Genomic DNA, 26,110 nt, shown 5'->3' with positions numbered 1-26,110 from the left:
TTGTTTTGTGGAAGTATGTGTATGATACTGTAGATAATAATGGGCAGAATAACTCTACTTTTCAAATTGGAAAAATGAAGATTGACTTTTTCAGTTAGTCTTCTGTTTTCTACAACTGTTCCATCTTCCTTAATCCCATCTCTGTGAGATTTTGCCATCTAGATTTTTAAAAAATTATTATTTGCCAGATGACGTTTTGCCAGGTACTCCCCTTGCAGTGGAGGGAGTGAATGATCCTTAGCAGAACATGTCTGAGCTTTTTCATGCATTCCTGCAAGCTCCTTTATTCTAAAACTGACGTGCTATCTTTGCTGCTTGGAAGGACGTCTTGGTATGGAATCAGTTATGAAGCACAGCAAATAAACTTTGATGGATAAGTTACTTTTAAAATAGGTGCATATAATGCTGAACAGCTCTTTAACCCTCACCACATTGCAAGGAACCCCGCTCGTTGCTTCATGCCCTGAGCAGTAAAGCATCTTCCCAACGTAGTGGGATAAGAGCCAACCAGGCTTTGTTGTACCTGGTTTTAGGGATTTGTGCTTCAGCTCCTGATGTCTTCTGTAAGTGTAGGATCACCTGTCCTGAAGTGAACATTTCCCATCGTTCAACTCTGCTTTCGTATCTGTGGCTGTGACTGCTGAACTTTGAAAACAAAATACTGAAATGGCGATGGTGTGCATTATCTGTGAAGAAAATAAATTACATACCTAAGATTAAGGTTGCTAATACTTCCTTATGACAGAGAAGTTATGCAGCTCCAGATCTAAAGTGTTATTTGTGAAGCTTTCAGTTTATTTCATCTTGGTTAGAGAGATGTGTCATGGAGTGGCACGGTAAGGGATGCCACTATGTTCTATTAATGGTGTGAAGTGTGTATCCACCAGAGATGCCCTTGTCTTTCCAGCAGACCTTTGAGCTTGGGATACAGCTGTGTTGTTTAATGGTGTCTTCTCCCTTGTAGCAGTTTTCAATGTGTATTTTGTGTAGAAAAGTTAACATCTGTGCAGTAAGAAATACTAATGACTTTTTTTCTGGATATAAATCAGTTAGTTTACACAGGTTTTTTATCACCAAAATATAATTTGAAGGCTTTTGGGGAAAATAACCTTGAACTCTTGACTTCTTGGGAAGCAAAGTGACATCTCTGTCAAGCGCTGAGGCAACCTCTGCTTTGTGCAGGTTTTGTTAGGCCAAGGCGTGGCAGGAGGAGGAGGTGGGAGATGGCTTCGGCAGCCTGCGCTGAATTCCAGGCGTTGCATGGCTCAAAGCGCTGGTTTTAACACCGTTTGAGACCCCGGCTTTGGGAGGTGGCCGGGCCGAGGCTGCGGCCGGGCCCCGGCGGGAGGCGGGAGCGCGGAGGTCGCGGCGACGGCAGGAAGCGGTTCCGGGTCGGCGGCGGGAGCCAACATGGAGCCCGTCGGGCTGGCGGGGCCTCGCTGAGGGAGAGCCGGGCCGCCGCGGGGCCGCGCCGCCGCCATGTCGCTGGGCGAGTACGAGCGGCACTGCGACTCCATCAGCTCCGACTTCGGCAGCGAGTCCTCGGGCAGGGGCGGCTCCCGCGGCGGCGGCAGCCTGCCCGGCGAGCAGGAGGAGCTGCACTACATCCCCATCCGCACCCTGGGCCGCGGCGCCTTCGGCGAGGCCACCCTCTACCGCCGCACCGAGGTAGGCTATCCCGGCGGCGGGGCGGGCCGCGTCGGGCCCCGCCAGGCGGCGGGAGAGGGGGCCCTCTCCTCCTCCTCTTCCTCCTCCCCCTCCCCCGAGGAAGGGCCCTCGAGGGCCGCCCTCAGGGCGAGCCGGGCGGTTTCCAGAGGCTGGGTGCTTGGAGGGCCCGGGACTTGTCCCCTGGCGTGTCTGACAGAAAGCCCCCCGGGTGACAGCCGCCCCCGGGTGACAGCCCCCGGCGGGAATAGCCCGGGTGCGAAGCGATGACTTTGGCACCTCGGCATCAAGGGGCACAGGGTTTGGGTTTCGGCATGTTTGAGTGCCGCCAACCTCTCGGTCCCCAGAAGTTTTGTAGGAGATGCAGAGACTCTTCTGATGCTGATAGATTCCTCGTTTTTCTATGTTTTATTCTGGTCTCGGAGGACATGAGGACATCTCATACAGGTGACTCTCTCACGTGATCAGCATTTCAGTGTAACCAGGGGATGCTGGCTGAAAAGCCAGTCCTCCCAATACACCCAAGTCATTTAATCCCATCCAGTTCAATCATAGTTGTGCTTTTTAGCGGCTGTCACAGAAAAGCACTTCACTTGGTTCCCGTGGTTCAGTTTTCTTCTGGGGAAAGGCCATCCTGAGGCGTCACAGCTCGAACAGTTGTAAGTGAACACTGTTCACTTAATGGATTGTGCATCACATGTCTGACAAAATGGGTGAGCCTAACAAAGGCAAACCAAATTTGTTCTCATTTCCTTGATTCTTTTTTTTTAACGGAATACCTGGGTATTTGTAATGGCTTATGGTCTTGTACAATATCCTACAGTTATGGGATTGGAAATGCACTCTTCTCCCTTTATTGAACTGGAGTATGTTTAGTCTTTATTGAAACAAACTCTGTGTCTTTCCCTGGAAACCTTGTAGTATGTTTTTTGGGTTTTGGGTCTGGGTTTGGTTTGGTTTGGTTTTTTTCCCCCCAAACAAATGCTGGCCAGCTAGAAAGATGGCTTCAGGCCATCGCTATTCCTGGCAACAAGCACCACCTCAAAACTTATTGTTGTGAAGAATCTTTGTCTGAAATCTGTAAGAGGCAGGAAAGTCTTTTTACCTTTCCTGAAATTTTAATTTCCTGCTCTAAAGGCACGTACTGTTCTCTTCACAGTAGCATGTTTTTAATTAAGATGTTTTTGTGTTTCAGGATGACTCACTTGTAGTGTGGAAGGAGGTGGACCTGACCCGGTTGTCAGAAAAGGAACGTCGTGATGCTTTGAATGAAATCGTTATTCTTGCCCTGTTGCAGCATGAGAACATCATTGCGTACTACAATCACTTCATGGATAACACCACGCTGCTGATTGAGCTGGAGTACTGTAATGGTGAGGTCCCCACTCCCACTTGCAAACAGGCAGCTGCCATGTTGCTGAGTCACCCTCCTGTAGAACCTGAAGGGAGTATTCCTGGGTTGTCCTCTGGGGAGCAGAGGAGTGGAGGTGAATTCTGCTGCATAGCGCCTGAAGAAGAGATCGTGAACCCTTCTGATTGATTTGTGTCTCAGGTGCCAAAGAAAGAAGCCCAGTAGTTAGTGTGGGCAGTAGGTGATTTCTCGAGTGTTCTGAGTGGCTGGTGCAGTGGAAGAAATGGGTTATTGGTAACATACACTTCTGATGCACCTTGCTGTGCTCTTTTAGGAGGACGGTGGGAAAAGACCATGAGAATATTCAGGCCTCTCTGCCAGTACAGAGTGGGGCTGTTTTTCAGTAGCATCGCTTAGAGCCCTCCATTTGGCAACTATAAATCAAAGCTTAAAAGTCTACTGGGACACTGCAATCAGGACTTTTTCCTGCCTTGTGCTATCAGCTTCTACGTTTACTATTTAATAAAAAAATCTAGTCCTTCTGGTGGTGGAGAAAACTTTAAAATTCCGTCCAAGAGTAGATCACATGGTATTGTTTGGAATTTGCAGGGGAAGCAGTCCTAGCTGGGATGGAGAGGTAGAAGGATTTGATATGAGGGTCTGAGTTGCAGCTGCTCTTAGACTGTGGGAAGAGAAGGTCATGTACAGCTAATACTGCTGGAACAGTGTACCTACCTAGGACTGCAGTATGGTTCCTATTCTGATGAGTGGGACAGCTCCCCTGGCTAGGTATCCTCTGTGTGTTCAGGGGTTACGTTAAGCCTTGACCCATCAGCAGAAACATTTTTTGGTGGGAAAAGCTGTCATCATGTTGTTATCATCTTGGATTGCTTTCACTGGAACAGGTTGGGGAGGACAACAGAGTTGTGCAAAGTATTTTTGAGGGTCAAACACCCTCAGGTTGGCCAAAGCTGGTTTTGCTTCTCTGCTTTTTGTTCTTATGCAGGGTGGAGTCCAGCACAAGAGTAGGGGAATGTGAGCTTTTTGCACCATTTATTTTAGTGGTACTCTGTGTGAATTATTTAGCTGCCCTGAAAAGACTGCATGCTTGGGGTTATGATAAATTCATTGGGCAGCATAGAGAGAGGCTGTGTAGTACTGATGTCTGTACATGTTTGTTAATGTTTCTAAACTGTTTGTTTTACTCTGGGACAATAACCAAGAGATGAGTATAGCCTGCGTTGCCTGCATATGTCTGAGTGGTACAGAACTAGGGACATGAGAAAGAAGGAATCTCATTTAGGCTTACGGATATTGGTTTTACACATGTGTTAATAGTTGTTGCTGTGGCTTTTTTTTTTTTACAGTGTACAAGTCCAAGATATTTTGTGAGTAATTTTAAAAATGAGCTTGGACTAGTTGCTATCAGATGCTCCTCAGAATCCAAAGTTTTTACTGTTTAATTGGCCTGTCTCTTCTGGACATCTAGGAAACACTTTCAAAACTGCGTAAATTTCATCCCCATGGTACAGTAGAGGAAGCCAAGTTTTCGATTTATTTGCCTGTAGTTCTGTATGTATATCATGGTACCATAAGACTTGGATTTATCATGGGGCAACATCAGTGAATACATCTGAGATAGATTTGAGAAGAAAGAGCCAAAATACATTTGTTGAAGCAAGAATAGAGTGTCAGAAGGATAGGTGTGATTAGATGAAGCAAAAAAGAAAGTAATCTGTTCTTCTTTTTGGTACCTGTGCACAGAGGTATTGGTTATCTGAATTAAGAGCTAATTTGTTTACCTGTGTAGGATTTTGGTGATGTACTACCTCTCGTGCTGCTCTTTGGTTCAGAAAAGCTGCAAAAAAGATGGCAAAAAATCAGAGATGGGGAATAGAATTCACTAAAAGCCTGCATAGTCTGGATTGTTAGGAAAGAGGCTCATAAGATGAGGCAGGACTGAATACTTCGGTTAAATTTGCAGTGTGAAGAGTGATTTGTAGATAATTTGTAAATGTGAACGTAAGGCAGAAAAAAAGAAATGTTGAGAGGTTATAGCCAGGCTGAATGAGAAGAAATTAAGTGAAGGGCATCTCAATTAGAATTTTAGAAAAATCTTCCTAACGTGGAAGTCTGAAGTAAGTCCCTCAAGGAGGCAAAGGAACTATTGCGACCTGATTTGGACATCTGCAACTTGACAGGCCCATGGAATTCATACAGCAGAAAGCTGTCTTGCACCATACCTGTGGGAATGGGAAAGGGTCTGGTGTTCCATTACTATTAGGACATAATATAGGAAAATTGGGAAATGGAGTAGCAACAGGATGTGATGAACAATTTAGGATTTACTGATAATTCACCACCTGCAGCCCTCAGCATCATCTCTTTTAGCTCTCCTTGATTTTCAGTCTGACGTCTTGAAATTGTGAGGTGTAGAGGTTATAAATGTTTACATATCCCAAGAAGTGCTTACAGGTAAAAAAGTAGGGACTGCTAGCCTATATCTTATGGATTCACTTTTTAGAGAGTATTAAATGGTGGTGTTAAAAAAGAATCATCTCTGCTTGAGCTTAGATATGCCAGTGAAGTTCTTAGATGGAAGAACTTAATTTTGTGAGTGTCTGACCAGTTTACGTGAAGAGTGCTGAGAGCGAGCTGTAGTGATTCATCAGATTTGAGTATTCCCAGCAGAACCTGTGCAGAGTAACTGCTGCCATTGACTAAGATGAACCTCTCTCTCTTACTCACTTACAAATACAGGAGGAAACCTCTATGATAAGATTCTGCGGCAGAAGGACAAGTTATTTGAAGAAGAGGTAATTTGGATGGGTTTGAGGGAGCAGTGGGGCCGGCCTAACATTCTGGGGATCTGTATCATTATCTGTGTATTTATACAGGAATTTTTCCATAGTGCTGGTGGGGAATTTCTGTGCGTATCTGGGGCCTGACATCCTTCCTCTCCTGTCAAATATTGTGAGCATTTACGGACTATCAGAAACTTCTTATTTTAATTTTTGGCCATCTATAAGCCATATAAACTTCCAAGGGAGGAATAACGAAAGAGCGCACTAAACTGACTTTGGTCACCTTATCTTGGCTAACATTTAACTTTAAAACGTCTTTCTGTGTTTCTTCCTGGTTAGTACTCAGTTTCTCCTCTTAACCATTTTGTAGGTTTTCTGAGGAACATTGGATCTGTCTCACCATAGATTTTCTTTTTCTTTATTCTTTTTAAACTTATTTTCTGCTGTCTGCTTCTACCTCATGCTGAGGTGGTTAATGTTTACACTTATTGACCTTATATAATGATTTTTAAGGCGTTCTGGCTCATGGTGAACATTAAATGGTCACAGTGCATATTCCAGAGAGCCCAACTGTAGATCTTTCCCAGGTGGTCATTAGCTGTCATTCTTAAGTCTTTTCTCTCATTGAATTCTGTGACACTTGTTAGGACAGACACTATGAACAGCAGTAGAACAATCTACCTTTGGAATATCTTTTTAGAGACTTCCAAAACAGGAAATTCTAAATTTTTGTACTCCTGGAAGAGCATCCAAATGATATGGTCAGACCCTCTTGCTGTGCCTCTGTGTGACAGGGACATATGGGGTTTTGGGGGTGTTTTTTGAGCCTCACATAAGGCTTTTATTCCTACCTTTGCAGGTGGTGGTTTGGTATCTTTTTCAAATTGCATCAGCTGTGAGCTGCATTCATCGAGCAGGAATTCTTCACAGGTAGGTGTGGCATGCGATAAAGCTAAGGTAACCAGTGTGGTTCATGGATGTGAGCACAGGACTCCTCAGGGTAGCCTTTGGTTCTGTGTTCAAAGCAAGTGCTGAGCTTCTCTCCAAAGCATAGCTGGACTACCTAGATGTCAAGTATTGCTTTGTAAAGAATTTTTTTTTTTGCTAGAAACTGTCCTGTGATAAATGTGCAAAAAACCTCATATACAAAATGGAATTGCTGCCTTTGATGCTGCAGCTTTGTGAACAAAAGAGTTAATCCATGTAGGAAGGAAGGAGATTGACCCTTTATTGCCATAGCACATAATTGATGTTTGCTAAAGTGGGTAGGAAGACCAGTTACCACACGCCAAAGGTACTTCCTGCCCATTCCACATTAATAGCTGTAAACCAACATGTACATCCTTCTGTAATTCCTGGAGGCTAACGGTGATGAAAGCTTTGCATAACCTGTGCGAAGATTTGTACTGCATTGGCTTTCTTCAGCCAGTTATTTAAGGAAGTAATAGCTTGTTAGCTGTCAGTGGTAATTTTGACATTGACTCTGAGATTTTAATGAGTAGCTAATTACCTTTTTCTGTTGCCCTTTTCTGTTTGGAAGGGGTAAATTTCATGGCTTTGTGTGCTTCAAGGAGGCTGTGATGTTCTGGGGAGTACTGCACATGTAGACAGCTGTTTCAGCGTGGTTGGATTGTGTGCTGCACAACATCTGTCCCTAACTAAGAGCATAGCAGTGTGAGGGTGTTTTCTATGGGCTAGCATCCTGGTTGCTGCTCTTCTAAATCTCTGGTAATTGGCAAGCCTTGCTAATTAAGGGTTGGTACCCTACACTCAACAAAGTAGTGCCTAAGTTTTCAACATACAGCAGATGTCATGTCTGTCCTACTTTGCAGTGATTTCCTGCTTACCACCTCTGCCCACCTTTATAGCAGGGTTTCAGTCTAGTAACATGTGTGGCCCCAGATCCTTCCATAATAACGAATTGAACAGTTACTTAAATGTTTGCAGTGATCTCCTCCTGCTGCAGACATTGTCAGAGTGACCCAGGACTTTGCATTCATCCACTTGGGGCATTGCAAAGTGCTGCTTTACTTGATGTTGTCCCGATCTACACTGGGAAGTTGTTGATGGTACATTAGGAAAAGGGGGTGTTATGAAGTGTTGGCCATGGGAAGCATATCATACTCTGGGGGCTTCCTCTCTGTATTTACAGACTCTTATATTGATCTGTGAAACTACATATAAATTGTTCTGTCTGGGAGAAAGTGTTTTCAATGAGGTTCAGAATTCAGCATTTTGTGGCCGTCAGCCTTTTGATCTTCTGAGCATAGTACATCTGGTTATAAAGAGTTTTCTTGAGGCATAAGGTAGAGGGATGTTACGCTTAAGTTTTAGAGTGGCATCTGTTTCACACCCTCTCTGTGCGTGTTTATATTTGCCTACATTTATGTTTTCAGTGAGCTCAGTGACTCCTGGCTTGGGACTACTTATAAAACCAGGAAAAATAAGACCTGCTCAATGACCTTCATAGGAGAGGAGTCCGAGAGGGGGAGAAGAACTATCTTTGATCTGTGGCGTTTAGATAGGTGTCTGGAACCTGAGCTTTTGAGACTGTGTTGTGTTTGTGTGGGAATGTGATGAAACATGGATAATTGCATTGACTGCCCCAGTACTTGGGGTCGAATTGCGTTTGAAGAGCTATGTGTGTGAGAGAGAGCGCTGGCAGAGTAGCAAGTACCTAATTTTGGGGGGGCAGTGTGGAAAACTGAAATCGGAAATATATTTGAGTGTCTGCATTTCTTTTTCTCCTTTCAGAGATATAAAGACATTAAATATCTTTCTAACCAAGGCAAACCTGATTAAATTGGGAGACTATGGGTTGGCAAAGAAGCTGAACTCTGAGTACTCCATGGCTGAGACTGTGAGTATCTGTCGTCTTTGTGTGCAAACTGAGGTGTGTTTTTCTTTCATCTCTGCATGCCTTGCAGAAGACCAGGGATTCTGTATGTTCTTGGTGCTTGTTTTCTGTGGTTTTCCTTTCCCTCTCCTATCAACTTCCCTCAATGTTGTATCATGAACATTGCAGTCTGAAGTTATCCTTGCTCCCAGGTTACCTTTTGGAGGTCTGCCTCTCTGTAAAGCAGCAGTAGACTAAAGATAAGTGCCACTGTGAGCATGGAGTTGTGCCAGAGCCAGTATAGCTGTGCTAGAGAGCACTGCTTTTCTTTCCGTGGTACCTAGGTATGGAGCTTCCAAAGGTGAATCTATGTAACATGAAGGCAGTGTAGTCCAAAGGTACAGAGGCAGCACTATAGTCACACTAGTACAGCGTTCTCCCTCTGGGCTAGTTAAGCCCAGCTTAGCAAGTTAAATTAGTTTGGTCATGATGTTGTGCTAACAGGGGCATTTTGCCTCAGCTGCATCTGAGATAGCCAAGCACATCCAAGCTGACACTGCACCTGGCCATAGATATGTCTCCTCTCTCTAATATTCAGGCTCTGAACTGAATTGCAAAGCAGCAAGAAAGACACCCGTGCTTCTTATGGTAACCAGGTGTGTGGTTTATTGGTAATGCTCTTGGAGAGGGGCAAAGCTTTGTAGGAGAGATTAATTCTACCAGAAGACTATCAAGCTTGGCTTTGTTCCAGACCCTTGCAGGAAGCAGTTTTGCAGCCGGAGTTACGACACAGGGTAAGCTGTACTGCAGGCACCTGAAAAGCTCAGCTTGGATTTCCCAGCTCCATTAATTTCTGTGGTGAGCACTAGGCTTGGAAAGGGAAATGTCGTCTGGAGCTCCTATCTGCTAAAGGCCTTTATTATAGTTTGGGACGCAAGCCAGCTTGCACTTCCCCTTACCAGGCCGTATTATTAGATTTAACACAAGCTGTTGGTGTTCTGTTAGGATGTGTAGTTAAATACTTGCCAACCTCTTTCCAGAACATGAGCGCTATTGTGCAGTTGCACAGTAAGTGGGAACTCAAGGCTACTGCATAAAGCCCTCGCTAAGCTAGGCTGCAGCAAAACTACTTCTCTCACATTTTACATGGCCTTCTGGCTTTCAGAGAAAGTGCAGTCTGTGCTATGAAATTCCAGGCTGGTTTTCACCTGTTATGTGTGTTCACCTACACCTGCGACTTTTTTGTTTTTCTTTTTCACTTATGAAAATTTTTAAACTAAATGCCTTCAACTGTATTTCATTCTGTATATACTGGCTGTGCTCTGGGCTAGTTGCTCAATTTGTGTTCTAATGACCAGTGGTGGTCTGGAAGTAATCTTTTGTGAAATGAATGCAGAACATGGTATTGTCAGTATTTGTAATCATAACAGTCTAATTATGATTTTGTAAAATGTTTGTCTTGCTTACTAAATGCTGATTTCTTAATTTATCATTATTTCTCCCATTGACCAAGGAAGATATAGAAAATATGTCTGTGTCTTTCTTACAGAAAGTTTACATTATCCTTTGCTTAAAAAGGGTTTGGGTGCAGTGTCCAAGTTCTCCATATCATACTCCAACTAGGTGGGCTTCTGAAACTTTCCGTGGCTGGGACTCATGTAGCTCTGTAGCTGTTATGCTCTGTAATGGGAAACAGAAGGGAGATGGCAGATTCTGAATGCATGTTAGGTATCTAGTGTACTAGCAGAGCCTAATGAAAAGCAAGCTTTGTAGTCCTTGGAGCATTGCTGAGAGAGTTGATAAGAGGGCAACTATAAATATTTCCCCTCCTTCCAAACTCTGTCTTTTTAATTTTATTTCGCTGTCTAGTTCCTTGCTAGGGAATGAGCTTCATTAATCCGGAAGCTTCACGCTTACACCTTTTACCGTGTTTGTTCCATGTCTCCTCTTTCTGACTTTGAGCTATGCCACTATTTCTGTTGTAGCTGTGAGGGCTTCTCTGTTTAAATGCTGGGGTTTGGGATTTTGTGTGTGATGGGGGTGTTTGCTTTAAACCAGTTGTTCAGAAAGCCCACTTCTGAAGTGAAAGCCTTTCAGGTGGGACTCATGCCAGCTTTCTACTTACTGACCCAAAAGTAACCACTCTTTTGTTGGAGGCGGTAGCCATTGTCCTGGCAGTACCTTGTGATCAGACAGAGTGGCTCCATAGCCATGGGCTGGCACCTGTGTTCGGAAGCTTTGCTAGATCCCTTTTCCCTCAACCTCTTATGAGGGTTTCCATATGTCTGGTCAGCACATAAGCCCCTGGCTACCTCTAAATGTAGTACATTTAAGGGAGGGGCAAGTCCTTGCTGCATTCTCATGACTAATACTCTATTGAGATGTACCACATCAGGATCTGAGCAGAGAGGTGTCTAGGATCTTCCAAGAAACCCAGGCCCATGCTTGTGGACGAGAAGGAAAGAAATGTACATGTTGTTCCCATCCCTCCAGCACGTTGGTGGGGTGCGTCATCTGTGTCGATTCAGTGCTGTGTCAGAGCCATATCTAGCTCTGATGCTCATGGACCTGTGTGAATATGAGGGATGTGAAGCTCCTGAATTGAAGGCTGCTGGATCACTTCTGATTTTTAAATGTTATTTTTCCTAGCTGGTGGGAACTCCATATTACATGTCCCCGGAACTCTGTCAGGGTGTGAAATACAACTTCAAATCAGATATTTGGGCTGTGGGCTGTGTCATCTTTGAGCTGCTTACTCTGAAGAGGACCTTTGATGCTACTGTAAGTCTGGAAACCAGAATGGACTTAGTAACTTTTATTTTTATCACCCTAAGATTCACACTTGGCTCGTAGCTTTCTTAATTCGTATTTTTCTTTCATCGTTGTTTAAGTCTGCTGATTAAGAAATCAGTGGCCTGGGAGTGCCAGCTATAGCCAGAGAAAATGTCTGCATGATTTCCCCTACCCTGCAGGTGCCTCTCTGGCTTCTGCCAAACCCACCCTCATCTGCAGCCCTGGGTTTACCAGATGCAGAATACAGGCTGTACTAATTAGTATCATGGTTGTGAACAAAACATCCTTTTCTCTACAAGGAAGAAGTTTGTGATTGTGTAGTCTTTTTGGTTTTTTTTTTTTCCACTATTACTAGCTGTGAATTTTCTGTGCAGCATTCTGTAGCAAAAACTTCTATACTTTGGATTTCATAGGATTTAATCCTGTTACCCTTTCTCAAAGTTTGGGTGCAAGAGAAGTGTCATCAAGCTGGCATGGAGGGGGTGAAAGGGAGCATTGCTGGCTGGCGTATATGATTTTCCAGCTTGTGCCATGAGGTGAAAAAGCTGCTAGCTGCCATGGTGCAAGATTTTATAACCCTTAAGGAGCTAATATGAAAATACCATCCTTTCCTGACTTCCTCTCCTCATGGCTACCACGTCCCCAGTAACTTAGGTGCTGTGCAGTGTTCCAATGGCATTATGCTGTGTAAGAGATTCCATGCCAAGAGAAACCTATCCTCCCTCCACTGTTAGGGAATTTGGTGAAAAGCTGGATGTTGCCACCAAGTCCTAGCTATCAGAGGTACCATTTCTGTAGGAATTATTATTAGGTTTCTGGAGAACCTACTAGGCAGGGAAGAAGGATGTGTCCTGATCAGAGAAGGAGGAAAGAAATAATGGTGGCCTGTAGCATCTCTCCCCACTGGACACATTGTACAGTTCAGTTCCCTTACAGCTGGTTTCTGGTTTCTGCCTAGAATCCCCTGAACCTTTGTGTGAAGATTGTACAGGGAAATCGTGCCATGGAGGTTGATTCCACTGTCTACTCCCGGGAGCTGATCCAGATGGTGAATTCCTGCCTTGATCAGGTTGGCAAAATACTTTCGTAATTTCCAGACACCCCTTCCCAGCTGCCTAAGCCGTAGAATTCAGGGGTGAAGGGGAATGACGTGCCTGTTTCAGCATGAGAGCTGTATATTGATACCTTCAGAGTGTGGAAGTCCCTCCTGCACATTTATCCCTATTCATTCCAAATATTTGAATTAATTTCTTTCCCTTCTGAACGGAATCAGGGAAGGAGGTCCATGCAGTCTTGAATGAGGTCTTCTGGCCCAAGGTTTCATTGTAGGCGATGAGCATTTCCCAGGGAATGACTTGTTGCTCACTTCTTTCAGGATCCAGAGAAGAGGCCCACTGCAGATGAATTGCTTGAACATCCCCTTCTGAGCAAACGCAGGAGGTAATCAGATGGTCTTGCCTGAAACCAGGACAGCTGTGAGGGAGAACAGGAGGGTTTGTGCAGACTAGTAGTGTTTATGCTTTTGATCAAAGTCCTTAGGTTAATTTGGCCTGACACAAGGCAGCTGTTGAAGTACACTTCATCTTTCTTAGGAAAGAAGTGCATTCTTGCTGTCTTGTCTTCTGATCAATCCCTATATTCTGCTGGTGCATGGGTATGCTGAGAAAGGTCTGTGTTCTTTGTCTTAGAAGCTGTTGTGTTGAGAACCTTCAGTCATCCCTTTTTGAGGCTTCTTTGAGGAATGCTGGTTCCCACCCTTCAACTCTCTGTGAACAAAGGGTCACCGAGATCCTCCTCTGGTCATTTGAAAAGGCCTTTCAAAACATACATATGACACAATATAAAGACCCTCACTTTCTCCCTTTGTTGCCTCCCTCTTCTGGAAAGAGTTGCATTGAAAGTGGCCCTTTTTAGCTCAGTTTCACCATCAGCCTCCACACACTGTCTGTTTATGAAAGGTGGACCATAATTTTGGATTGTCTGGATCCCACATAGGTTGCTCTGGGGACAGCAGACTTAGTCCTTTATACCAAGATTCTTTTACTTGGTGGTCAGCCAAGTTTGAGTTTTATCTTGCTGGGTGCACTAGTAAAAGCCCAAATCCTGATAATATTTAGCTGTTTAAGGTTGTTCTTGTGCAATATGGGTATTGGTTGGCCACATTCTGCTATATACATAGTTTGTTCTCCTCAGCTGTCCTGGAAGTTTGTTAGCTATGTGGTACATTACTTCTGCCCTGCTACTGTGTGTTGCTGTGAGCTGGTAAACAGCTGCTGCATTTCCTCCAAGAGGGAGCAGCATTTTATTGGAAAGGAAAGCAGTCTGTGTGTGCTGCTTGGCAGTAAATTGCTTTGGGTGATGTTCCTGTTTCCTAATATGCTTTTTCTCCTTTGGCAGGGAGATGGAAGAGAAAGTCATACTGCTTAATGGGCCAAATAAGCGACCAAGGTAATTATCTGGGCATGTGTTTGAAAGGTGGTCTGGAGACAACAGCTCCCCAGAGAGGAACTTTGCTGAGGCTGTTAGTCTGTGACATCCTTAACAGAATAGTGTAGTTTAGAAGATCCCTAAATGCTGGGAATTTGACATAGTTGCCACATGGTTATTGTCCCATGCTTATATGTATGGCCGAAGCCGTACCTCGGCAGGTCCCATAAAGCTCTAATCTGTTCTGAAGATGTAGTCTTTACAGCCTACATATATGAGGATGTAATGTAGGTCCCTCCTTTCACACAGATTCCCTTAAGCAAGAAGAATATGACTGTCTGAATGTTGAATATTAAATGAATATAAATATCTTTCATAAAATTTTCATAAAACTTTTATATGCAGAGGTTCTCCGCAGTCCTCAGCAAGCCTGTAAGCTGGGTTGCTCTGTGAAGCAGATAACTTCCATGACGTGTATGGCTGGTTTTCTGTTGATTTGTCATATAGAATTTGACCTTTTTTCCCCTCAAACTTGGACGTACTATCTGAGCACTTCATGTGAAGTTGTTCCAGTTTGTGGGTTGCTTGCAAACAATTTGCTTTGATTACAACTTCCATTTTGCAATCTGCTTGTGAATTGATTCTTACCTGCATTGAAGAGTTATATTTTTGCCCTCAGATGGAAGCCTGTAATTTAAATAAAGAGGAGAGAGGGAAGATAGGAGCTTTTGGAGGTTTCTGTATTTTGAGCCATATTTCACGACTGTTTGTAAGGCTTTCATTTTTCACAAATGGGAAGAGCTCCATGGCCATTCAGTGAAAGCCCAGTCTTTTTAAATGACATAGAATTGGACTGTAGGCTTTCAAAAATGCTTCCTGGAGGCTGCTTTCTCTGCTGCTCTGAGACAGGTTTGATCCTGGATCTCTCTATAGCAGTCAAACCCTCACAACCGCTCAACAAAGAGAACAGTTTGTGAAAATAAAAATGAGTGATGACAGTGAATGCAGACTCATTATTAAAGTCATGTGTGTTTTGGGGGGGGTCTTGTGCAGGTCGAGTACCATGAATGAGGCTCCCATTGCAGTGGTGACTTCACGCACTAGTGAGGTGTACGTCTGGGGGGGAGGGAAGTCCACCCCCCAGAAGCTGGATGCAATCAAAAGTGGCTGCAGTGCACGCCAGGTGTGTGCTGGTAACACCCACTTTGCTGTGGTGACAGTGGAGAAGGAGCTCTACACCTGGGTGGTAAGTGAGAGAAACTGCAGGAAGAGGGTGAGGGTGGGAGAGGAAGGTCCAGGTCCACTGCTGGGTGTTCATGAGCCTGGTAGAATCAGATGGACAAGCAGCCTGGAAAAGGAGAAATCTGATTGCAGGGGACACTGTGAGGCCATCTGCTTCAGGGTTGACACAAGTCTCCCAAGGCAAGTGTGTTATTGGGAGAAGTTTTCCATCATGACAGGAAGAGACTTGCTGTGCACTTGAGGATTGTAGGTGGTGGACTTGTAGGCCTAGACACTGAGTCAAACATCTCTTCCTCTCCTTCCTGACTACTAGAAATGCACTGGAGGCTTTGTGATGTTCTGTTGGCTTGGGTATTTTTGAGGAAAGTTTTCTGAGATCTGAATGGGTGGGACCTTGTTTTAATACAGATGTCATCTGTGAGGCAACCTGTGCATGAAACCAGAGGTGTCTTATACTAAACAGCTCTGCTTTTTATGATGAGTGGAGATTCTGTAATAGTTTAAAGTGAATAAAAAATGTTGGCATATAATGCATTTAAAACAATTGAATCCAGTCTTCTAGGGCTTAGATGGTCAGTGACATGGAGGTATTCTGCATCTCCAGGCTTTTGTATTGATGATACAGAATCTGTTAAGACAGATTAGAAAATTCTGGTAGGTAGTTGAGAGAATAGAGGTCCAAATGGGAGGAGAGTAACCTGAAGTCATTTGGACTGAATCTGTTGAACTGGATGTTCCTGCAAGAATGGCTACTGAAAACTTTAAGCTGGCTATTAATATTTTAGTTTTAGCTTCAATCCTGTAGAATTGGTAGGTCTGGCCACTTCAGTGACCATGTTTCATGTTATGGGTTTCTTTACAGCCATTAGGATTTAGAAAAGTAGGTCAAAAAGCTGAAGGATGCATTTCAGTCCTGCAGCAGGGAGGGGGTTCTGTAGCCTGGCAGATGAGAAAGGAGCAGGGGTTTCTCACTAGCTGGTTGCCTGAGACTAGATCACTCCTTGTTAGTGTGTAACTGTCTGAAAGCCTGGGCTGCCTTTTAGAATGTTGCCTGCTGTTATGCCACGTAGCAGACAGCAGTCTCTTCCCTAAGGTAGCCAACACGCTTTCTCTTGCTCTTTGCTCTCTTCTGTTGCTCACTTGAGGTGCTGTAATTATTGGCACCGTCTCTGGAGTTGTGGATACATAACCTTACCAGATGTTTGTCTTGCAGAATATGCAGGGGGGCACCAAGTTGCATGGGCAGCTGGGGCATGGAGACAGAGCCTCCTACCGGCAGCCAAAGCATGTTGAGAAGCTTCAGGGAAAAGCTATTCGCCAGGTATCCTGTGGAGATGATTTCACAGTGTGCATCACAGGTGAGAGCTGGAAGGGAACCACCGTCCCCTCACTTCGCCTTCACCATAAGATTAGCAGAGCAGCTTTCTGCACAAAGGAGAAAGTCCCATATGTTACTCACCTCTCAGTTTTGAGGATAGTAGGTGTGGTAGTGGAGATAGATCAACACTGTTATGCAGAGGGAGGTATCAGCTCCCAAGAAGGCTGGGTGTTTTGCGAAAGATGTACTCCTTTTTGGTGGTGAACCTGCGTGTTGAGCACAGTTCCTTATGGCTATGCAGGGTCTCTGCTCTTACCAGTGCATGTGTTGCCTCCATACATGCCTGTATTAAAGACAGAGGAGCCTGAAGTCAAGAATGTAAATGCATTTGAAACTCTCTTTGGACTGTGTGTGGAAAGAGTCACCCAGTGATAAAAGATGGCACGTATCTGAGATTTGCTGTTTAATTCAGAAAGCTTTAGACCTGGTAGCTGTCTCTAGATATAACCCTGCTCATACTTTTAGAGATGTGTTAACTGTGGTGGTGTCTGTTATGGAAGAATTTGAGTCTTGCTCTACCCATGAAAACATAATTCTCAGCAAAGTAGTTTCCAGCTTATTTTGCTGGTGGTAGAAAAGCAGGGATTTGACAGAGAGAAGCTCAGATGCTCACTGTTATTGTAGGAGTGAGTTAGGAAGCCACAGGATCAATTTGTGGGTTTCTGTTAAAGAAAGCGTCAGGTTCAACCCAAGATTTTTTGACACTGGTGGCCTGAAATAGCTGCAGGTTGTGGTGTAGTCATTCATCTTAATGTGAACAAGAAAGGACTCCATATTCTCCTGATTACATTCTTCTGCACTAAAGAAGAGGATGATTACAGAAAAGCAGTTGCTCTGGCCGTGTCTTTAGTGGTTAATATGCAGCCTAATACAAGCTCTGTGTGCTGACCAAGCTTCCCTTGTGTCCTTCAGATGAGGGCCAGGTGTATGCCTTTGGCTCGGACTATTATGGATGCATTGGCATTGACAAGGCTTATGGCTCTGAAGTGCTTGAGCCCCTGCAGCTGGATTTCTTTCTTACCAACCCTGTGGAGCAGGTGTCGTGTGGAGATAACCACGTGGCAGTGCTGACCAGGAACAGAGAAGTTTACACATGGGGCTGTGGAGAGTATGGTAGGTAGAACCTCCCTGGAACCTAAAGGCACTGGGTCATGACATTCCAGAAAGTAGCTTGGTGTAGGTGTGTAATGTGGGGCCTGGGCGAGGGCTGTCTGGTATATCCTGGGGGCAAAGAACATTGTTTCTTTGTGACTTTCTTTCCATGTAAAGATGGGGAATTGGGGACTGAGCTCTTGGGACTTTACTCTGGGAAGCTCTAGGGTACTGCTTGGCTTCCTCATAGGTAGGGCAGTTCTGTGAGTGGGGTTGGATTAACTTGATGATTGGCAGGCAATGATGCATGTAGGGGAGCAGGTTTCTGGTTCTGTAGGGAGATTCCTTTGGAACTATGGAGAGACAATACCATTTCTTAGAGCCGGGCACCTTGTGAGGCTATTTCTAACTGCAGCGCTTTCACTGATGCAGGGCGCTTGGGCTTGGATTCAGAAGAAGATCACTACACCCCTCAGAAGGTAGGGCTGTGATGACTACGTCTCAAAATCTGTATGGGCATAAATCCAAATTAGTTGCTGTTCGGAAATATTAACTGCCTGAGGCATCAGGTGTTTTTTCTGAGGTATCATAGAGTTTGCAAGGGTTTTAACTTTACTTCCTCACTTTATTTTGCTTCATTTGTCCATAGAGATCATGGCAGAGAGACATGCCACTCCCAAATCAGGCAGGATCATGACTTAGAGCTTCATTGCTCTGCTCTGCAAGCTGGAACGGGAAATGCCAAACTTAATGTTGTAGAAATCATAGTAGGAAATACTGAATTGCATACCTCAGGTCTGTAGAGGAAACTCACATCAGTGCAAACAACTGGGAGTCTTTGAATTTGACATAATAAGTTAAAGATTAATTGAAAGTAAAACCCTCTTGAAATACAGTGCTGGGGTGATTGAGGTAATGTAGCCCATTATGGGTTAGAAACCAGCAAGGATGTGCCTGGAAGCCAAATATCTGTGATCACACGGTATCACGCCCACACAGCACAGACCCAGCCCTGCTCAGCTAACTGGGCCTGGTGCTTGTAGAACTCAGCTGGCCAGGATGCCTGTGCACCACATTTCTGGTTCCTATGCTGGCTCACCGGTGCCTGCACACAGGTTGTCTAGAATGCTTTGAATTTCTGCGTTGTGACCAGAGTTTCAGTATGCTATAGGCTTTATGATATTCTTGCACCTTCATTCAAAAGAACTGCATCGGGTACCATCAGTGCCCAGGTGAGCTGAACCACTGCTCTAACTCCATATGTTTTCCATGTGCCAGCTTCTGTGTAGTAGGTGTTGGGTTTTTTATTTTCTTGGGATATATTTCTTCCACATAGGTAGATGTTCCGAAGACCTTAAACATTGTGTCCGTTCACTGTGGCTGTGATGGGACTTTCCTGCTCACCCAGACGGGCAAAGTGTTGGCATGTGGACTCAATGAGTTCAACAAGCTGGGCCTGAATCAGTGCACATCAGGGATAATCAACCATGACGTAAGTGCATTTGGGTCCCTGGCTCCCACTCCCAGCAGTCAGTAGTATATGAGGAAATGGAGGTCCTGCGGCAGTGACAAAGCATTCATTAGCTCTGTGCCAGTTTGTTAGTTCCAGTCAAGACAACGGATACTGGGATCGTGGGAAGAGGGAACTTGTTGCTCAGTTTCTTGTCTGCCCTGTGGGCTTATGTGAGATCTAAGGTAGTGAAACAGACAGTGAGCTGCACCAGGGTGACTTAGCCAGTGACACAGATTCTGGCAGTTCTTTATCATACCTGTGTTGGGACTGTCTAGGTTAATGCTGTGGTTTGCCAAGACCTGCTTGAGTAGGTCTTAGTGGTTTTTAATTACATGCTTACCTACATGTCTTTTCTCAGACGTACTGTGAGGTGCCATATGCCACTTCCCTTACTTTGGCCAAGCAACTGTCCTTCTACAAGATCCGTACTATTTCTCCAGGGAAGACACACACAGCTTCCATTGATGGTGAGCCTTATGTATTAAGAAGCAAATACTGGTTGCTGGATTACATTACATCAGCTTTCCCCTTTCAGCCTAGCCCTTGACACTGAGGGTTGTGCCTTGGTAGCAGGGCTCATGGCTGTTCCAGGAAGCTGGGATTCCTGTTCCTCAGCAGTGTTGCCTCCTGGCCAGCTGAAGCAGCAACATCATCTTCTGGGTCAGCCTTACTTTTTTTTTTTAAAGAGGAAAAAAAAAAAATGTTTGGGGAAGTATCATGCTTTGGGATAGCAAAGAAATCACTTATGACCAAGTTAGGCTTTGCCCAAGTGTCACCAGTCAGAGGGCTGTGAGGACTCCCAGTCCCCAGTATCAGAAAAGGGGAGCAATGGGAGAGAGAAGGACCTGGGGAGGTGTTTCCAGGCTGAAGCCTTTCCTCTTGGCTGGCACTGTCCCTTTCCAGCCCAGCTGACTTCTCAGCAGAGTCCTTCCTGGTCATGGGCTGTTGCTGCTAGTTCTCTGCATGCATGGCTGCTTCTAGAGTCAGGCCCTCACTGTGACTGTCTCCTTGTTCCTCCTCTCAGAGCGAGGCCGCCTGCTGACCTTCGGCTCCAACAAGTGTGGACAGCTTGGTGTGGGGGACTATAAGAAGCACCTGGGAATTAACCTGCTGGGAGGCCCCTTGGGGGGTAAGCAGGTGATCAGGGTTTCGTGTGGAGATGAATTCACCATAGCTGCTACTGATGGTGAGTGGATCTTTGCAAAGTTGTGGTGGGTGCCTTTGAACCAGATTTGCAGGGTGGTTAACTGGCTCCCACTGATGGTTTCCTAGGCCACCCCTGCAGCACTGCACTGAAGTAAAGAAATCCTCCTAGACTGGGGCTGTCTGGCCCTGTTAGTTGTCCCAGTACAGCGCCAAGCATTTGCAGTCCCTGGGGCTGTAGACTGCCAGCTTGGTGGCTGCCTGTTAGATTTGTTATCAGTTTGTTCTCCCACTAGCAAAATGGAGTGGGTGGATTAGATACTTTGGGATAGCAGTTATGGCAGGGAGGCTGCAATGCTTGTAGCAATTAAAAGATGAGAGGGGGGGAAGGATTTGAGACTCCTGTATCTCTTTTTCCTCAGACAACCATATCTTTGCCTGGGGTAATGGTGGGAATGGGCGACTGGCAATGACATCGACCGAGAGAGCTCATGGCTCGGATATTTGTACCTCCTGGCCTCGGCCAATATTTGGATCATTGCATCATGTTCCAGACCTGTCATGCCGTGGCTGGCACACCATCATCATTGTTGGTAAGTGTAAGTTTAGGATGAAATTTTGGGATCTTGGTTAGGATGATGTATTGCTTGCCCGGATCTAGACTATAAATCCTGCCGTGGAATAAGCTGGGTTGCTGTGGGAATATGGCAAGCTGCTCTGAGCTCTAGGCCTGCACCATTGGCTTTGTAGTGTGCTTTTGTAGGAGTTGTCTTGCTTTCCATGTGGCACTGTAACTGAAAGCGTGCTTCTCTCCTTGCAGAAAAGGTGTTGAACTCTAAAACAATCCGATCCAACAGCAGTGGCCTGTCCATTGGTACTGGTGAGTACTGTCCTGGGAAGTTGTGGTTTAAGTCCGTTCAGTGGTTAGAGTGGGTGCAGTCTGGTCCTACAGCAGGGCGTTTCTGTGTTTGAAATGCCTCACAGAAGAGCTCAAAGGGAGAAAATCTGGTTGGTCCCATGCATGGGAAGGGATGGCCCAAAGCTGGGAAAGAGAACTGAAACAAAGGAGGAAGAATATGATGCAGTGAGGTCTTTGTAGTTGAGGAACTTCAGTTTGACGAGGAAAAGCTGAAAGGAATTCACTGAAGGGAGTTGATAAGGGAAGGGGGGCTATGGGGCAGCTGCTGGAGAGATGGAGTCCAATTTCTTGGACCTGTGGGAGGGCTAAGGCCAAGAAGCTGCAAAAGACTGCGGCACACAAGCCCTTTTGGGGACGCCTGCAGGGAATGTTAGGAGATAAGCTGTTGAGGGAGATGTGGCCAGCATGTGCTCTCACTGTGGCCATACAGCCCAAATTTTTGCATCTTCTCCACTCCAGCTGGGGCTTGGCAGCAGGAGTGGCAGAGGTGGGGAAAGCATAAAGTTTTCACTCTTGTTTGCTAGTGGCTCAGAGCTGCACGACTGGTGGAGGAGAGGAAGAGGATAATGAACGGGAAGCAGAGACTCCCAATCCCAGTGGAGGCTTTCGAGGAACCATGGAAGCAGATCGTGAGTTGGGGGGCTGGATCAGCACCACAGAAGCTATGGGAGGCAACAGTGCTGACAGCAGCTCCTGCCCGGGCTGGCTACGTAAGGTAATGTGGTGTCTCAGAAATGCCTTAAAATGGGGATCTAGGTTGGGGAAAAGTGAGTGGCCTTTTCCACCTTTAAGGGGTGCTTTGAAAGGTTCTCAGAGCTGTGCTGCACAGGGAGCCCTTTTGGCCTCGCTGCCTTTTTACCACAAGAGGGTGTTGGTGCATTGGTTGGGGAGATGAAGTCACATGCAGGAAGGCAGGCAAGCCTGACAGTGCTGCTTTTGTGATCCAGGAGCTAGAGAATGCTGAATTCATCCCCATGCCTGACAGCCCCTTTCCTCTGAGCATGGCATCTTCAGAGCCTGAGAAGGAGACTTTCCCTTACCAGAAACTTCAAGGACTCAAAGTGGCCTCTGACGAACCTGTTGGATTAAACAAGCCCAAAATGGAGCCCTGGGTAATGTTATCCAAGTGAATACTTGGCCAAAACCACTTGGGGACCATAAATGGCAATGTTTGAATTATGGGGAGAGCTGAAAAGAGGATGTTGGATTGGCCTATTTCATCTGGATGTGGAAAAGAGGGCTGTTGATAATCAGAGACGATCCTGCAAAGAGAACAATTCACAGGAACCTAGAACATAGAGATGAGGCTTGGTGAAATTGAAAATACTGAGGTCAGTTCTGTGGAGAAATGTGGTTAATGCAATTGGGCAAAAAAAAAAAGAGAAGCCCAGGGCCCAGAAGCCTAGCAGAAGATAGAAATTTAGAAAGCAGAAATTGCTGTGAGATAGGAAGAACTGATACCGGAAATCACTGAGAAATTACAACCTGTGGGACTACCTTATTCCAGGAATTTTCTGTCCCAAGAGGAGGCACAGATCCCAGACTTAGGGAAAGGGGGGATTTTGGTGATATGAGGACAGAAGCAGCTTTCCCAGAAAAAGGAGGAAGTTAGTGGCTTTGCCCTGAAGACATAATGACTAGTGGCTTGTTGACCTTGACTGCCAGAAGTTTGGGAAGTCAGGAAATAAGCTGGGTGACACTTTCTGTGCATAGTTTCTTCTTGTGGCTTACACAACTTCTGGCCTTGCACTCAAACGTGGCCTGATTTCCTTCCGTGTCTCTGCAGCCTACTTGCCTGAGTCCAACCTTGCCATGTGGTGAAGGAAAGGCTGCATCTCCTGTTGCAGGCTGCATGTGCAGTGCTCTGCAAGTGGAGGTGACGCACCTCCGAGGCCTGGTTTTACAGTGTCTGGATGATCAGAAGAAGCTGCAGCAGGAAACCATTCGTCTGAGTGCCCAACTCCAGCGGTTCTGCAGGGGGACGGAGGGAATGCAGCAGGTGAGGATCCATCGCCTGGGTGCACATCCATGCTCAGGGCTCACTATGCTGATCCTGGCTCCTGCATGGATTGTGGAGGCTGTGCAGAAGGAAGCAGCTCTTAACAGACATCTCTCTTAGAGCAGACTGGGGGGGACTGAGCATGGTGCCTGTCTCTTGTTTGAGCTGCTGATGCAGGCTCTGGAAGTAGCAACAGGAATGAAACCAAGACGACAGTTTCCTGTGAGGACAGCCTGGTCCTTGAGGGACCTGGGATTCCCCTTTATTCCTCCTGGTGAGAAGGGATGGGCAGTCAGATGTCGTGGGGAATCCCAAACGGCTGTGGAGAATAGGAACTGTGCCTTGGATGGCTCCTAGGTTCTTTGCACCTAGTCCTAGAGCTGTTTGGATAACTGCTGTGTGTTTTGGCAGGTGGAGGTTCATTCCAAAGGAACACAGACCGCCAAAGAGGAGATGGAAGTGGATCCGAAACCTGACTTGGATTCAGATTCCTGGTGTCTCCTGGGAACGGACTCGTGCCGCTCCAGTCTCTAGTCTCCTGAGCCCACTGGGATCCATCTAACTTCACAGCACACTAACTGAATGCAGAGAGCGGCTTTCCTGGCTTCAGGTCACTCGCAGACAAGGGGCGAGGCCGGAGGCTCCAGAGCAGCACCCATGTACGTTTGATATGAACTAGGAGTGAGTTTGAGAGGGGAAGGGCCCCTGAGCTCTAGGCCAGCTCAGTGATTGAAGCAGCAGAAGCTCCTCTTTGTACCTTATCTGTCATTTCTGCACGTGAGGCAGAATGGCCCCATTACGGCAATGGCTCCAGTAGCAGCTTGTGGCCCTTTCATTGTTTCACTGCTTCATGGGAGCTGCCTTTGGGACCCCAATATTCATCACTGCATCTCTAGATGAGAGGAGGAGACATGTTTTGTACTGAAGCTGGCTGAACCCTAATACTTGCCACCTTCACTTCAGAGGGGTGAAGGACTAGGATCCTCTCCCTACCACATGGTAAGGCTCAGCTGGTGAGGCTGCTCCCCTCTGCTCAGGGGCAGAGGGAGCAGAGAATGTCTCATTCTGGAGGCAGAAGAGATCTTCCTGTTAGGGAGATAATGGTAGACAGCATGTCCCTGGCCTTAAGGCGCAGCTTCTGGCCATATAGCTGTGTCCAGTGGCCTGTATAGACAGAGTTTAAAGGCTTTATTCTGGGTGCCTAGAGCTTTCCAACTTCCAGGCAGTGCAGCGAGATGAGTGAATCAGGTGTTGCTTCCAATAGTAGTAGCAGGGACTGGCTGAGATGGGATCTCTGGTTCTCAGTTTCAGACCACCTGCTTTCCAACCAGATGACAAGTGTCTGGGCCTCAGACTAAGTCACCCATTTCTTGCTCCAGCTGTTCAGCTTGGTTTGGGTGCCAGAGCTTCTGGTTTCTTGGCATAAGCCTGTAGCTGCTCCCTGCTTGGCTTTTGTTCTGCTCAGCCCCTGGTGCCCACACTCTGTGTGGGTGTGGGAAGAACAGTGTTTTTCCACTCAGTGTTTTGATGAAGCTGGAATGCAGTTTCCTACCCAGAATAGGTCATTAATGCCGTGGTCACAGGATGCAGCCTTACCCAATGACCATGAATGATCAAGTCTCTGTCTGGAATTCACCTTCTTTCTAGAAGCAAGAGGCTTTCCCAAGAAAATGGGAGATGGGAAGAGGCACGGTCTGATGCTCAGGATTTCCTAATTTCCTGTTAATGACATTAATTTTATTCCCCTCAAATTTATTAGCAAACTGACTTTGAACTAAGCTTTTGGGATTGGTAGGATCCCTGGGAGCAGCTAGCCTACCTTGCCTTACATGAAGCCTCTAAGGAGTCCTGAGTCCCTCTCACCTATGCTGTGAGAGTGGGGTTGTGATTTCATTAGGCTTAAACCATCCCCATCAATGGCATGTCACTAGAATTGCCTTAGGTCTGTTGGAGTTGGATATCCTATCACCTCTCCTAGACTTCTTTTTTTGAGACACCGTTCCAGGGGAGCCAGCAATCCCCATTTGTCTCTAGAGGTGGATGCCAAACCATTCTGCTTGTAACGCTCCTTAAATACTTCTTTGGCGCCTATTGCTAGTATCTTGGAGCTGAATCAAGTGCAGTGTCTAGGGCAAGGATCATACCGGTGTGCCCGTCCATCGTTACCAAAGGCAGGCTGGGAGGTCAGCCCTTCTGGAAGGTGGCGAGCGTCAGGCACCCTGGCATGGCCACGTCACTTGGTCACCCTTGTGACTCTGCTCTCCTTTCCCCCGTGTGTGTTGAGGCCAGTTCTCAGGTTAGGGTCCCAGCTTGAAGGGTGGTGTTGCTGTTGGAAACAATTCAGTTGGTCATACTGCGGCAGTGCCTTTGAGGAGTGAAGAGCTGAGGCTGAGCCATGTCCAATAAGCAAGCACCAAGCTGATGGGAGTCGCTCTCATGCAGTGCACTGCTATCCTCATTTCTCAATGCTCTGCAGTTGGGAAGCTAGGTGCACAGACTGGATTCCCCTTGGATCTAGTGGAGGATTAGGGTCCCTTACAGAGGATGCCCTGTCCTCCGCAACCTCATATGTGCCTTAGAGGATTCACACTATCCAGGTTGTGCCTGTTACAGACCACAGATTTCACACCAGCCAGCTATGCAACCAAAAAAAAGCAGTTTCGAGCCAGCACCTTCGTCTTGGGCTGAAAATGGAAGGGCAAGTGGGCAGAAGTGCCTTTTGAGCAGTTTTAAACCCTTTTTACTTCTCCCCTTCTTCCAGTGCTAGCTCCGTATGTGTTGGTCTCCTGCTAATATTGCTACTGAGTTGTTATAGTGGAACACAACTTATGCCTGCTCTGACACTCTGGCTGAAAACTAGTTTGTCGTTGTCTTTTTTTGAAAGGTTAAAGGGTGTAGTGGTTTGGAGTTTCTGTTCAAATAAATGTTTAAATGCATTCTCCTGTGTC

At 46.0% G+C, this 26,110-nt stretch overlaps 1 protein-coding gene across 1 annotated transcript; it reads left to right on the top strand.

Annotated features, from left to right (window-relative positions):
• Window positions 1-1,374: 1,374 nt before the first annotated feature.
• NEK9 (NIMA related kinase 9) lies at window positions 1,375-26,098 on the top strand. Its single transcript, XM_075103516.1, has 22 exons — window positions 1,375-1,668; window positions 2,861-3,038; window positions 5,777-5,832; window positions 6,680-6,750; window positions 8,575-8,680; window positions 11,306-11,437; window positions 12,408-12,518; window positions 12,825-12,889; window positions 13,847-13,897; window positions 14,930-15,122; window positions 16,332-16,476; window positions 17,409-17,609; window positions 18,021-18,067; window positions 18,925-19,080; window positions 19,460-19,568; window positions 20,126-20,287; window positions 20,667-20,837; window positions 21,065-21,124; window positions 21,688-21,878; window positions 22,111-22,275; window positions 22,950-23,162; window positions 23,574-26,098. Exons 1-22 carry the CDS (start codon window positions 1,480-1,482, stop codon window positions 23,694-23,696), a joined length of 2,895 nt encoding a protein of 964 aa, XP_074959617.1. The 5' UTR covers window positions 1,375-1,479; the 3' UTR covers window positions 23,697-26,098.
• Window positions 26,099-26,110: the final 12 nt, after the last annotated feature.

Source organism: Phalacrocorax aristotelis, chromosome 9 (assembly GCF_949628215.1).
Source record: "Phalacrocorax aristotelis chromosome 9, bGulAri2.1, whole genome shotgun sequence".
NCBI classification, from domain to species: domain Eukaryota; kingdom Metazoa; phylum Chordata; class Aves; order Suliformes; family Phalacrocoracidae; genus Phalacrocorax; species Phalacrocorax aristotelis.
The sequence above is the reverse complement of the archived record's forward strand: the minus strand, read 5'-3'. Positions and strand labels throughout refer to the sequence as shown.

Bases quoted from the DNA above. Each gene is read 5' to 3' on its own strand.
- NEK9 (XM_075103516.1), top strand. From the start codon at position 1,480: ATGTCGCTGGGCGAGTACGAGCGGCACTGCGACTCCATCAGCTCCGAC. The intron at 17,610-18,020 runs GTAGGTAGAACC...TCACTGATGCAG, and splicing joins ATGGGGCTGTGGAGAGTATG to GGCGCTTGGGCTTGGATTCA. The intron at 19,081-19,459 runs GTAAGTGCATTT...GTCTTTTCTCAG, and splicing joins CAGGGATAATCAACCATGAC to ACGTACTGTGAGGTGCCATA.